Here is a 14524-nt window from a genome sequence, read left to right as displayed (position 1 = left end):
TCTTGTCGGTCTTGTTCGATGACGAAGAATTTCAGTCGGCAATAAAATGTTCACCCCGCTCTGAGATTCGCGAACAGTCGCTGTCTCACATGGAATGGATTTCTTCTGAATCCGGATGATGTATTCCTATTCAGTCAGTCTGACTGCTCAGTGCCTGTGCACATCCATCATAAATTGGACCGTGGCCCACCATCTGCGTTAACCACGTGATGTCTGCAGAGAGGAACTGGAACTGAAAATGATCACGGGTCGTCAGTTCTTGCATTTTATCTAAAAAAAAAACCGAGTCCTCATGAGGCACGCCCGCAGCTTGATGATGGAGATAACGTTTACACGATAAATAATCCCATGGCAACGGTCAATTCGACGACACAAGTCTATGTCACGCGCGCTCCCGCTGACGCCGTGCTGTGAGGTGTAACATTAATCACGGGAATCTCTTCTTCCCCCCACGAGGACGCTGCTTTGGGACGTTGGGTCAACTTGCCGTCGCGTGCGCGTCGGTCACCGGGGAAGATCGCGCTCGACAGCCAGCACGGATGGGGGCAGCGGGAACGCCCACCTCGGTGCGCTCCCACCGACTACTGCCCCGCGGGCCACCGAGTCTCGCTCGCGTCCTCGGCGACCTTCCCCCGGTGACCGCCGCCAGCGGCACCCGCGCTAGAGGTCGTAGCGCGAGTGGTAGAGCGGCGCACAGCACGACGCGTTCCCGTCGCCCATCCCGTCGGATCTCCCCGCGCCCACCGTCCCCACCGTCCCCGCCGCCGCCGCCGGCGACTGCAGATACGCGGGCGCCGCCAGTCTGGCGGGCAGCCCGGCCTCGGAGAGCGCCAGCTCGGGCCACCCGCCGTGCTGCACCACGGGCGGGTAGCCGTAGCCCTGCGCCGCGCCGCCGGGTGCCACCACCGTCCCCGCCGCCGCCTCCTCGGCGCAGGTGCCGTGCTGCCCCTGCTGCAGCTTGTACGCCTGGTACGACACCTTGGTCGTGGTGGTGATGATGGTCTCGACCGTGGGCTGCGACTGCGGCGGCGGCGGCGGCGGCTTTCCGTCGGGCGCCTGCCGGGGCCTCTCCTGCATGCAGTGGTAGGACAGCGCCGGGTCGTCCGCGTGCCCGAGGCCACCGGACGAGGCAGAGGCCGCCGACGCGGGTCTGGAGGAGGAGGAGGTGGTGACGCGCGCCGAGCGGAGGCAGTCAGGAGCAGCGGCGGCGGCTCCCGCTCGCTCGTAGCCGGCGATGAACGGACGGGAGACGTCGACGCACGAGCGGGGTCCGCCCCTGGCGTAGCCGCCCTGCGTGGGGGGCGGCGCGGGCCCCCCGCCGTGCTGGCCCAGGGTGGCGAGCGGCGATGTCAGCCTGCCGTAGCCGGGGTAGGGCAACTCGTATCCCGCCGGCGTGTGCGACGAGTAGTGCTCGGTGGTGTCCGTGGAGAGGAAAGCTCCTTGGAATGGGAGAGCCGAGGCGCTCGGCTCCCTGCAGAAGCCGTCGTCGGGGCGGTAGAAGGAGGGCGGCATCATCGCGTAGCTCGACGACCCCGGGTATTTGATGAGCTGCGACGGAGACACGTCCGTGATTCTATAACGGTAATCGTAACCTCTCCTGGTGTCACACGTGCCAGCGGGAGCCTGTAATCCAATGCCATCGGTACAAAGGTTATTGCAGTCTTGGCCTCATTCAACAACATTGGGTTATTCCAGCCAACTTTTATACCCCCCCCCTAAAAGATGTTATTAATGTTGTCTTTGTAAGTTCACTGCTGGATGAAGGCTTCCCCACGCCATGTCGGTTTGACCATCCTTCACCGCCTTGGTCAATGTGAATTGGTTCAGAGTGGGGGTGAACAAAGACTGTTGCCGATATCAACTCTCTGCCGACGTCAGCCATGACCGGGGAATCGTCAGGTTCATGGCACAGTGGCACCACTTGCAGCGCCACTTTCCCCGCACCCAACAAAATATATCCAAGTCAATGTTTGCTATCACAATTCCAGGGGGGGGGGAAACATCACCTACTTTGCTAAGTTTTCTGGGTATAAAAAGTGGATGGGAAAACCTGTGAATTGTAAATCATCAGGACAAATTGCTGATAAATTTCGATTTAAAGCTTTCGTGACTGCAGGGATTCATCTTCTTGGTTCTTTCGGTAAAGTCACGTAGAAGGGAAGTAATAAAATAATACAAATAAAACATAATAAATACAATTCTCACGACGTTTCGGCCACAACGCAAGCAGCCGTCCTCAAGTGAAGAACAGGGCTGTCGGAAAGACAGCATCCCTTCTACGTGACTTTACCGAAAGAACCAAGAAGATAAATTGCTGATACTTATCAAACTATGACATATGACCGCAGTTACCTGCTCTTTCCATAATACTTCGTGACTATTAAGTATCAAGGGTAAAACAAAAACATTTGTTATTAAACACTTACTCCAGTAAATTTGGCCTATATGTAACATACGGCCACTATTAATGAGCAGAAAGTTTAACTGACATTTTATTTGATCGATTATAAGTATTTAAAGTAAAACATAATTCGAATAATTGGTTTTGTTATACGCGAATAAGTAGACTCATCGTCAAAAAAAAGATGTTCACTCATCTCGTCACCACAGCGGGCACTGTGCGTGCATACAGTGAGTGTGTGGTAATATGCGCGTTTATGGGGTGTTTTTTCGCGATCGGGATCGTATTTCATCTCGGATGGATGATATTTACAGAGATAATAATCGTCGTACGACGAGCAGCTTGCGAGAAGAAGAAAAATCCACGCAGTTCAGAGGCAAGCGCACGTAGCATCAACACGAGCCACGTCGCATCAAAATCACAACACTCGCCAAGCAGAGATCACCGCAGACGACTCGACATCTGACGACTGCGCGTGATCTGAGCCGGCTCTGTTGATCGGAACATGAAAACTCCACGGTGGAGTTTGTGGCCTCCCGAATCTGGAGCATCAAAGGCGCCACTGACGCTGAGTGTGAAACCTTTAGGCCCTGGGTTCTTGGTGACGGCCTGCCTGAGGCTTGGCTCTGTTGATCGGAACATGAAAAGTCCACGGCGGAGTTTGTGGCCTCCCGAATCTGGAGCATCAAAGGCGCCACTGACGCTGAGTGTGAAACCTTTAGGCCCTGGGTTCTTCGTGACGGCCTGCCTGAGGCTTGGCTCTGGCTCAAATGAGCCTTCCTTAACTTGAGCCGGCTCTCACTATGGTCCCCGGATCATGGCAGAGCCGCTCACTCGCGCGTCTTTGACAGGAAACTGAGCGGTTCAAGCCTGAGCAGAGCCGTGTAAGCGCCCAAGCCACAGCTGAGCCGTGGCTCAGAACAAGGCCCTGTATCTGGAGTAGAGAGGTGTGGATATTCACTTCCGTTTGCTCAACTGTGGAACTCGGCTAGTGTTCAGCTCACTTAGCGAGTGATGTGACCGCGTGGTTCAGAGGGTCAGACCTTTGACACTGGGTTCTCAAGTGCATCGAGTTGATGGTCTTAGCCCAGTCACCAACGACTGCACAAAAACCGCATCATACAACATTTGGTTGTGAACATAATCTGGTTACATTTCAGCCCTGGTAATTCAAACTAAGGATACAAGGGCATATTAAAGGATTGTTCGGGAGAAGTGCTGAGAAAAATATATTGTACACCTGTTCCCTGCAATCAGGGGATTTTGCATCACATGAATTTGCCTCTAACTTGGAAGTAACTTGTCATGTCCGCAGATGAAGACAGATACAATTATTAATTTGTCTCCAGTGCTGGATGATTCATCTTAACCACACTAAGGTTCGAACAAGGAACTGCAGTTGCTTTAGACAGACTGATTCTCTGGGTTACTCTCCTGCAGGTAAACGCGACTAAATGTATGAATTTGCCACCACTGCTGTGCGACCCGTGATACTTTATCCGCAGGAAAAGAAAAAAAAACACAAAAAGGAAAAATGGGATTTTCTACACATTGATCAAGGGGCGATGCCAACACGAGCATCGGATATCAGGGCCTTTATACCCGACGACGAGGCGTCTCGCTGCACGGTATTCATATCGCGAGCGGGCAGACCCGTCGCGAGACATCTTTTAGCGCCCGGGTTCAAGATGCCATCCATCCTCCCACCCCACCGCCCCATCAAACATTTGCGCCACCACTGCCGGCTTCGTTTCCAACGCACGTGGTTGTGACTGCACGCGCGCGCGTGTGCGCGCGCGCTCCATCGCGCGCGCGTGTGGTGTCGTGTTCGTGAATAGGCGCGCGTGCGTGCGCGTGCACGTGCGCGTGCACCTGCGCGTGGGCGTGGATGGCGCTCCGCTTCCCCCGCTGCGTTGCGCCCGTGCTCAGCGTGGACGCGGCGCTGCGCTTTTTGGCGGCGCAGCGTCGCCCCTCTGCCTCCGTCTTGCTCTCGGGTCGCGGGTGATCGTGAACCCCCTTGGCCTGTGCGCAGCGACAGCGCTTGCATGATCACGAGAGGCTTCATCATATTCTTAGGTTTTTTCGGTAAAGTCACGTAGGTTAAAAAAATTGCTGTATCAAGTAACTCCTCAGTTACTTGATACAGCAAGCGTGCTGTGACGGTTCCACCTGAAGATGGAAGCTTGTGTTGCCTCCGAAACGTCGTGATTTTTATTTTATTTTTTTATTTTATTTTACTTTTATTAATTTTATTTTTTTTACCTACGTGACTTTACCGAAAAAACCCAAGAATATGAATCCTTGCAGTCACGAAAGCTTCAAATCTAGGCTTCATCATCCCCGTCGTCGTCGTCGTTAGCAGCCAGGATCTATCCGGCGCTGGGTATAGGTCTCTCACCAAGATGCTCGCCATCACTCTCGCTCGCGGTGAGAGACGGGTTGGAGAGATCTCACAAGTGCTTGCATCCCCCTGTTTGCTGGCTGTTGGGCTGTGGGTTCGATACCGACCCTGACGCCTGCTGCTGTATATTTGGAGTTTGCGTGGATCTTTCTCTCTCCCCGTGGTCAAGTGGATTTTTCTCCGGGCCCTCCGGGGTGTCCCTCCACATTTAGAAACGCGCGTTTAGAGTATTTGGCTGCTATTGATTTCCACATGGTAAGCCACTTCGTTGAGCTGCCATTTGTGGCCAGGTCGCTTTTGACAAAAGAGTTAAACTCAGTGGACTTTTCCAGGTTAAGTAAAATCAAAACGTGGCCTAGTTTCAGTACATTTACTGGTGGAGTAAGGAGGTTTCGATTCTGTAACCCGGTCCCCATCGGCAATAGGCATTCATTACCCAATGGGCTACACCTGCGCAAAAATAAACCCAGTTGTACTTTGTTGCTTACGCGTCCGGTACGTGCTCATAAAGATGACTTACATTATTCAACTAAAGCCAGACGTGTTTGTTTCGCAATCATTAGAGTTTCTGACGCACATGCTGTTTAGTTACACTGAATGTGTAAATAGGCAACGAAGGTGATGACGTCATAAATCGCCACTGTCAATTACTCCAGGAAACGTTTAGAAAAACACATTTTTTTGGGATAATAGCTATTTAAATTGCAACTTGCCTTATTGAGTTTGATTTTCGCACTATCTTGTCAGGGAAATCAAATATATATTTTAATTTATCAACGAAAAAAACCGATCTAACGAGCAACAATAATAACGATCTCGCGATATTGAGTGAAACGGACGATACGATAACCATGGAGCTTATATCGTGTGATATATCGTAGCGTTGTTGACTTATCGCAGCTACCATACAGCACTCTACAGAGGGTCGGTGGGGTGGGTGAGGAAGGGGACACGCCAATGCCGAGGCTGTTGACGTGTCTAATGGACACGTGCAATAAGCCTGGCTTGTCTTTATTGTGACATTTTAGTTTGCTGTAATTTTGATAGCAAATACAATGAGAGTCTATCTTCACTGCGACTCAACATGTATGCGTATTTGGAACCAGTTCGCTATTTTTTTTATTGTGGCTCACTATGGCCCACTCTTTTATTGTGGAATATTACGGCTCATAGTGGTTCACTGCTTTAATGCGGCTCGCTATTTGAACCGCAGCTCACTATGGCTCGCTGTGGCCCACCGCTTCAGTCTGGCTCACCACGGCTCAATATTTAAAACGCGTGTCTCACGACGGCTCGCATAGGTGGCTGGCCGCGCGCGGTACCTGGAAGAACACGAGCTTGCCCTCGTGTCGCCAGAAGTTGGTGACGGGGTATCCGCTGTGGCCACGGCACGGCACCAGCTCCAGAGGGCCCTGGCAGCTGGGGCACATCTTCTCTGCGGGGGAGAAGGCCACGCGCGCTCTGGTGACGAGGAGCGGACGCAGCGCGCCTGCCCGCTGCCCGCAGTGTCGTCAGATCGCTTTAACCACGCAGCACACGCCGAGTTACCACCACCACCACGACCACCACCACAGTTGCATAGCTGTCAACTCCTTATCAGTGTTGGGTCAGGCGCCTTTTGGCGTCATCTGGTCCAACCCATTTGAGACTAGGCTCTAAGGAAAGCTGTCTCGGGTGTGGACCAATCAACTTCAAGGACAGTGCACATTATTAGAGTTATGTTTTTTGTTTGCATTATGATTGCAGGTATTGTGGTCTATGTAAACATGACTCCTTGTAAAAAAGGTGTCAGTTTTGTTGCCAGATAGAAGGGTAAAAAAACAATTACCACTAGTACACTCACCACTACATAACCTGTCAACTCCTTATCAGTGCCCTACCTTATTACAGACCAATTCAGACCTTGTTGGTCATGCCGTGCCCTTTATAAATCTCAACGTTTATTCTACCAAGTCCCATCACAAGCGAGAAATACAAACAAATAGACAAAATTTCTTTGGCTGCCCGTGTTAAAATGGCTGTACGCCGTGTGGACCTCACAACTCAATTTCCTTGTACAAGAATGCGGGTAAACCGTGTGGGTGGACAGGCATGCAGTTTATCATCGATACAGCTGAGGTCATGAGCTCAAACTTTACAGCCAGTGACCGCGTCGCCGTTGTTCATTTAACACGACGACAGTCTGTTGGTACCCGTGCAGTGATGTTCAACCAGGGGTGCACGTGTCAATGTCTCAGGCGGTACACGCGTGAAATTATATCGTGCATGAGAGTCATTGGTGAATAATCACGTGTGAATATGCAAATATAAAATAACTACGATAACATTGAATTTCACGTGGTAACCTCGAACGATCTTAAAGATATTTCCGAACTCATTGATCGTAAACAACGCGGGTTTCCAAGGGTAATCAGCGAGCGCAAACAAATAACGTCACGCCAAGCAGAGCGTCCGTTTAATTTTTTTTTTATTTCGCTTGCAAGTTACTCGCTCGTCAGGATACCTCACAAAAGGGACAATCGGGTGAGAATATTTGATGCTCATTATTATTCGTACATTTATTTATCAGACCCGTGTTGGGTCAGGCAAGGGAGGTTGAAAAAACATTCAACAAGAGGGGTGGGTGGAGGGGTACAACAGTTGCCAAAGCAAGGCTGACAACCACATTCGGTGGGGGTGATATGCCGGTGGCACACAATGGCCTTCAAATCTCCACGTGGTCGCGTGGATTTTTCTCCGGGTCCTCCGGTTTTTCCCACCCAGCCAGCGCTAACAGCAAATGCTCTGCGGTCCTCTACATGCTAAGATGTTTTCAGGCAATCGGCGACGAGCGTGTTTATACACCGTCCTGGGACGGAGCCTCGTGAAGGAGAGAGCTGTTGCAGAACGAGAGAACGAACGAGATGCGGGCGTGCGTGCGTGCGAGCGTTATTCATCATACATGGTTTATGGGTTTAGATCGCGTAAATATAAACGCGTCGTGAACCCACCACCACCACCACCACCCGACACAGCCAATTTGTGTCCGTCACGTAAACAAAAATCGTGCCAACGAGCTGCCAATTCACCACACCGGCGCGCTGGAGAGTAAACCCACGGTTACCATTCAAGCACGGCGGCGTCTCGCCGGTGATTACCACAACCCGGCCTCATCGGACGATGTGCCAGACGTCGAACGACGAAAAGGCCCCGCGGTGTGAGATCGTGCGAGCGTTACTCTGTTGCTTCTGTCGAGCCTTGTCGCAGATGGCTGGGCGCAGGAAGAGGCGGGCGCCCGAGGGCAGGAGGCATCCTCGGCTGCACAGCACGACGCCCAGGCACGACTTCTTGAGGATGGCGCAGTTGTGGTTGTTGGTGTTGCGCATGGCCCAGCCGCTGAGGTGGCGCTGCGCGTGTTTGTCCTCGGAGCTGTACACGAAGCGCGCGTAGCCGTCCGGCCACTCCTTGAACGCGTCGGGCTGCTTGATGCACTGCGCAGGCACCGCGGTGTGAACGAAGAGCGGAGCGGGGGGGGGGGGGGAGGACACATTGGTGCCGTGTAGTGTATGGAGCACGTGCGTTGAACTTCTTTCGCACCGTACCGTGCTCGTCGGAGGCGCGGGGTTAAGGACAAAAAACTGAACGCAAAATACGTTTCTAAAGAAATTAGTTTTCAATCTGGGTGACTTCAAAGTTGCATAGCTCCCAGTGGTATTCTGTCTAATATCGGTAAGGAGGAGAGTTCCAGACGGCCGCGTTGCTGGGTCTGCCTCCCAGTGGGGCTCGTCTCAAATCTGTAGTTTACAAAACTCGACCAAGAAGATGCCTGAATGAATTGCGACAACGCAGCAACAATAATAAAAATCGTAATAAAAAATGTATGATTAATATTACAAGATTACACGCCTTGTAATCTCGTTTGGGGAAGAAAAAAATAATCCTAAATTTATTTCAAAAAAGGAATTCGTGCGTGCATTCATGCTAATGGGAGTCAATGTAAACATTTGTTAAAATACATTTCATGATCGCATGTCGTTTGTTAAAAGAAATAACCCTACGTGTCCTGACTTTTCAGCCACCCTGTGTGTTTGGTATCATAATTATTAAAATAACATGCTGTGTGTATATATACAGTGTGCAACGTCTCTTCAACGTCTGTAAAGGATTTAAAGTTTTAATGACATTGAGATGAGCGTGTATGTTTAAGTTCACGTACGTACACGAACACTCGATCTCAATCGGCCGCTCGCTTTTACAACTTGGAAGCAACAGGCACCTGCAGTTGATTGTGTGTGTATATATGTATGTTGAACTTATTTCGTATCGTACGGAGTCAACCTTGCTAATCGAAAATGCGGGGAGAGGGCAGAAACAATAAACACAAAAAGTTGTTCTAAAAAGGTTTAACACGTAGCAGGATTTCGCGACCAATATCATCCATAATAAAGGTTTGCTTTGGATAGATCAGGTAAAAATATAAATGTGTCGTTAAACCCGCCACCACCCGACACTGCCAACTAGTAAGGGTTGTCACGTAAACAGAACGTGGCCAATTCGTCACTAGTACAACAGCACAATGGTGTGTTGGAGAGCCAAGCCACAACATTTACAATCTGAGTACGACGCTTCGCCAGTAATTACAACTAGCTTCATTAGGCGACGGCCAGATTTGTGGAGAAGTCCACCTGTTTCGTTCCTTATAAAGAGACGTACATGCGGCGACCGCACTTCTTCTAAAGAATTACGTTTTCACCCTAGATTGTAAAAGTATATTGCTCCAGTGGCTTCCTAACATCGAAAGGAAAATCGTTCCAGAGGGCCGCAGAAGCGCATCTGAAAGCGCGCGATGCAGTGGCCGTCTTTGTTTAATGGTTGGCCAAAAGAAAGGTCCTTAACGCGTGTGCGTGGCTTGAGCCGTGTCTGTTTTTTAAATGGACATTATTATTATTTCATCTTTTTGGTTCTTTCGATGAAGTCTTTCCGACAGACCTGTTCTTCACCTGGGGACGGCTGCTTGCGTTGTGGCCGAAACGTGGTGAGAATTGTATTTTATTATGTTTTATTTTTTTCTCATTTTATTATTTCCCTTCTATGTGACTTTACCGAAAGAACCAAGAAGATGAATCCCTGCAGTCACGAAAGCTTTAAATCGAAATTTATTATTATTTCATTAGTGATGTTGCATTGGCAGTGTTGCACAAGCAACATTAACAGCACCAATACAACTCGCCACATTCGTAACTAACACTGTGGCCTTGAAAGGGGAAAAACATATACCAGGAGACGTTTCGGGCAAAGGCCCTTATTTATAGTGCATATTTAAGCCCCATATAATTGCAAAATATTACTATCATCATCATCATCAATGAATACGGGAGGCCAAATCCCAAATTTGAAAATCCAGGCTTCTCGGTGTTTGCCGTCTGGCTCAGCGTCTCTGATTCCTCAGCCTCCTTCCTGGCACCTGCGGCATCTTGGGGTCGTTGATGTCCCACGCGAGGCGCATGCCCTGCCCGGTCACGTCCACCTCGTCACCCAGATCCAGGAAAGACGGGTGGCCACCCTCCGACTTCAGCATCGCGGCCGATGACGACGATGATGCCGATGATGGCAATGATGATGGTGATGATGCTGATGATGCTGATTATGCCGATGATGGTGATGCTAATGTCGTCCGGCTACACACACACACACACAGACGCTCAGGTCAAGGGGCGATGTGTCATCATGGCCAGTGCCGTTCATGTAACCACGAAACCTCATTGCCACCAGCCAGATCCGCCCCCCGTAGCTGTACACGAGACGCAAACAGCGACCTCCAAGATCGGCGCTGACAAGTCTCCCACCACCCGATCTTCAGGTGCGCGCATGTATGTAGCCGTCCGCGTGTGCGTTATGGAGACACGCGTATGCATGGGTATGTGTGTTTGCAAGTAGACTATGCATTGTATGTGTACAGGTGCACATGCATGTCGTACAAAGGTATGTTCACCTGTGTATGTGCATACTCAGTCAATGCAAACGTCTACGGCTATAATAACGTATAGAAAGCGATATCAAGATATCCATACACCGATAAAGACAACGGTCCCCCATATAGCCTTTACAGTATATTGGGACAAGTGGTGTTAGCGAGCACGAGGGGGTGGGTGGCCAGCACCACGCCCGACCGCCTAGGATATGCAGTTTACTCTATAGCACAGCTGTACACAGTTGTCAAACATATTTACATAGCCCGTTGGTGTAAAGCTTTCGCTGCAAGCATATCGATATGATGATAGTAGAGCAAAGGAATGACTGACTCTATTTGTGAGAAGCATTGAGCGTTCAGTATCACCTCCTCTTATGCGCGTTGGATCTTCACCGGGCACTGAAACGTCCTTAGGCAAGCCAAACACTGTCATCCCAGTGTGGCAGGACCCTCCTGAGAAGAGAGAACCATGAACGCTCAGTGAGGCTCTCACTGGAGTAAGGGCATTCTCGTTATTACATTTATTATATCACTAATCATCATGCGATAGAATTTATATATTATCAGTACATTGATCAACTCTATTATATCCCTAACATGTCCAGTCTTGCACTGACGGGGCATGTTCTAGTGGTGACATTGCCCAGTGGCAGCGCGTTCGCCCCCAGAGGTTCACGGGTCACGGTTCGAAACCAGCGGCCGCCCTGGTTATTAGCGCAGCGGGTGTATGTATATGTATTATCATAGAATAAGCGCCGTATGCTACGAAGTGAAGGTTAAATATCCCGCGACACGAGTGACAAGAGGATGCTATTGTGTGCCGCTGTCGTGCTCCAAATTTTTCTCAAATGAAAAAAAAAACTTTTGCTGCGAATTCCTTAAGTGGCATTATGCGTAGCAAATTATCGCCCCTCGTTACGAAAACTTGTCAGGAGCCTCGTAAACAAGGAGTCATGAGACTCAGTGAGACTTTTTTTTAGTTAAACAAGTTTCATAATGATAATGATGAATAGCACGTGTCGACTGAACGCGTTTCATACGCCACACCACGTATGCAATTATAAACCGTGCTGGTCTGTATGCTTAACAACGCATAGCATGCGTTCATTCGCCAAGCTAGATATCACATTAGCACTGACACTATGCCATCAAGTATTTATATTTAATACCAGTCCGTACACAATGAATGGTATACAGCTCTACTATGTGTCTGTCTGTACAAGGTCGACTCAGCCCAAAATGAGTACCAGGTGCGGTTTTTAAACATCGCCACTGGGGAGACAAAGGCGGCCGGGCGTGGTACTGGCCACCCACCCCCTCGCGTGCCTTGACGGCCTTCATAGGTGTTCGCAAACGGAACTTGCCCCAACAGTCTGTTAGATGCTATACGGGCGATCTTTGTCTTTGCAATACAATACTGTTAAGTTTACGTTTATTTGTTGAACCAGTTGAGAAATCGAGAGACCAGGACAGTCGTCTCGTTTGTAAGAGTGACCTGGGCCATCCAATTGACAAAAGCAAGATCGTAAAATTTGGTACTACAATGGAGCAAATATTGACTTGCACACGATACAATCTGCAGCGTGCGCACATTAACAAGTGAATACTTTAAATCGATAGATTAGTACCCGGATTAACTCCTAGAAACATAGTGTCTGAGAACGTTGACTAATTCTTGCAGCCTGACACTGCTGTGGTGCATCTGGGCTGCGTGTGTGCCAGTGCCTCACCAATATTATCCAATTCTGGTTACTAAAACGAGGGCATTGTACCGCAATGCGTGTGTGTTGTGTCGTGGTCAGCGCGTTGCGCTACGAACCCGCCCACCCGAGTTCGATTCCCACTCACGGCCACCACCAGTTACGAATATCTGAAATGGTCCTGGGCCTCCCCTAGGTCGATTCAGCCTAAAAAAATGAGTGGTGTGTAAACATCGCCACTGGGGAGACAAAGGCGGTAGGGCGTGGTACTGGTCACCCACCCCATCGTGTGCCGTCCTGGCCTTCATAGGTGCTCGCTAACAGCACTTGCCCCAACATTCCGTTAAGGTTATACATTGATTAGCTTACACTATGACAGTCCGCAGTTTGTTATATCGCGCCCGTGTGTGTGTGTGTGCGCAATACGAGTGAACTCGGGTGTGTGGGTTCGTGGTGCACACTGGAAGTGAGTGTCATGAGGCTGGCATGGACCACCAACCCCAACTGCTATGCCTACCTTCAGTAGAAACCCGATAGCCGCTCCCTCGCTTCTTGCAGTGATGTGTCTACCCACAAACACGTGTACGCACCCACGCACACACACACGTGGACAAGACACACCACACACACACGTGTACACGCACGCACGTGTACACACCCACGCACACACACACGTGGACAAGACAACGACACACCACACACACACGCGTTGTAGGCACAACACAGAACTGTGCTCGCAGCCCGCCTGTCAATGCTGTCCTGAGCGCGAGCAGGTGAAACCCGCACAGGTGAGCGGGCAGGCGGAGTAGCCACACACAGAGAGAGTGAGGCCCTGGTCACGACTTGCACTGGGTCCGTGCCTCTATCTCCACGCGCGCCGTTCTACGAAGTCGCGGGCACCTCTTCACGCCGACCACCTATTGACTCTGTAGAGCACACCGTGTTGTGTGTGCCCGCTGGGCAGGTGTGTGTGTGTGTCTCCGTGCGGGGGAGTGTTTATATGTGAGAGCGTGTCACGAGAGAGGCCACTTGGAGAGAGAGACGGGAGGAGCCACCTGCTTGGGTCGAGGGGACACGACAGGGATGGGTGGGGTAGAAGGAGGAGCGCTCGTTGTTATTGTTGTTGTCTTTTTTCTAAGACTGCTACATCTACCTGTCGATGAATCCGTGGTACGAGGCTTACTGAGCACCCGACGAAGGGACGGTCTGGTTTCTCTCTGTCGCTCCGATGACAATGGGACCCGCTCTTTTATTTTTATGTTGCGATAGAGTATAATGAGGTTGTCCGTACACCACGCGAAGGAGGAAGAAGAATAAGAAGAAGGAGGTGTGGACATTTACTCCAAAAATTGAAGATCAAAGACTCCACCAAACTGCGAACGGGGTGAGGTGCTAGCCATGAGGCGTACATCACGGACGACTGTCCACCCAATACAATCGCGCACATTCTCGAGAACGAGTGTGGAAACTCAGTGATGCTTTACTGGATACACATCAATATCACACGTTCCGTTCAGGATTGAGCGGTGAATCCGGCAAGCCTGAATTCGATAGCTAACCACGGATAAACTAAACAATGAAGATATTTTGTTTGTATCTTGCCAGGTAAGGCCCACTGAGCTCTATATAGCTCTTTTTCAGAAGCGACCTGGCCACACATGCCCCAAACGGATTCTGATTCTAAATGCGGAGGGAAAAACTGGAGGACCCCGAGAAAAATCCATGCGGCCACGGGGAAAAAAATGCAAACTCCAAACATACAGCAGGCGTCAGAATTCGTGATCGAACCCACGACCTTCTGTATACCCGGCGAGGTGGTTAACATCTCACCACCGTGACACGCACGGCAGCGATATTTTGGTGAAGCAAGCGGACTACTGCACTCAGCACCCTGGATGCTGCCGTGGAATGGCTTACAACGATAACACACCAATGTAGCCATGCCAATGGCGTTGCTTTTTTGTTCGGACAAAAGCCACACGAAAGATTAAGTCGCCACGTCGTGTAGCAGTTGCCACCACTCCACTGGAGGCGTGCGATTGTCTTCACTCATGGCGAGGATCGGAAGTGTT

General features: G+C 50.4%; 1 protein-coding gene across 2 annotated transcripts; it reads right to left on the bottom strand.

Moving 5' to 3' along the window:
* Positions 1-264: 264 nt before the first annotated feature.
* Positions 265-13686, bottom strand: LOC144730915 (uncharacterized). 2 transcript variants are annotated; one of them, XM_078611774.1, is made up of 7 exons: positions 12970-13686; positions 11119-11205; positions 10246-10459; positions 8020-8272; positions 6125-6237; positions 4274-4423; positions 265-1623 (listed from the first exon to the last, which is right to left on the bottom strand). In XM_078611774.1, exons 3-7 carry the CDS (start codon positions 10357-10359, stop codon positions 661-663), a joined length of 1593 nt encoding a protein of 530 aa, XP_078467900.1. In that variant the 5' UTR covers positions 10360-10459; positions 11119-11205; positions 12970-13686; the 3' UTR covers positions 265-660. The 2 variants fall into 2 exon arrangements, with proteins under 2 accessions (XP_078467900.1, XP_078467910.1); XM_078611784.1 differs by having other exon boundaries at positions 265-1548.
* Positions 13687-14524: the final 838 nt, after the last annotated feature.

The sequence above is a fragment of the Lampetra planeri genome, chromosome 2 (genome assembly GCF_965212315.1).
Source record: "Lampetra planeri chromosome 2, kcLamPlan1.2.h2, whole genome shotgun sequence".
NCBI lineage: Eukaryota > Metazoa > Chordata > Hyperoartia > Petromyzontiformes > Petromyzontidae > Lampetra > Lampetra planeri.
Note: the sequence above shows the minus strand (reverse complement) of the source record. Positions and strands in the feature narration are given on the sequence as shown.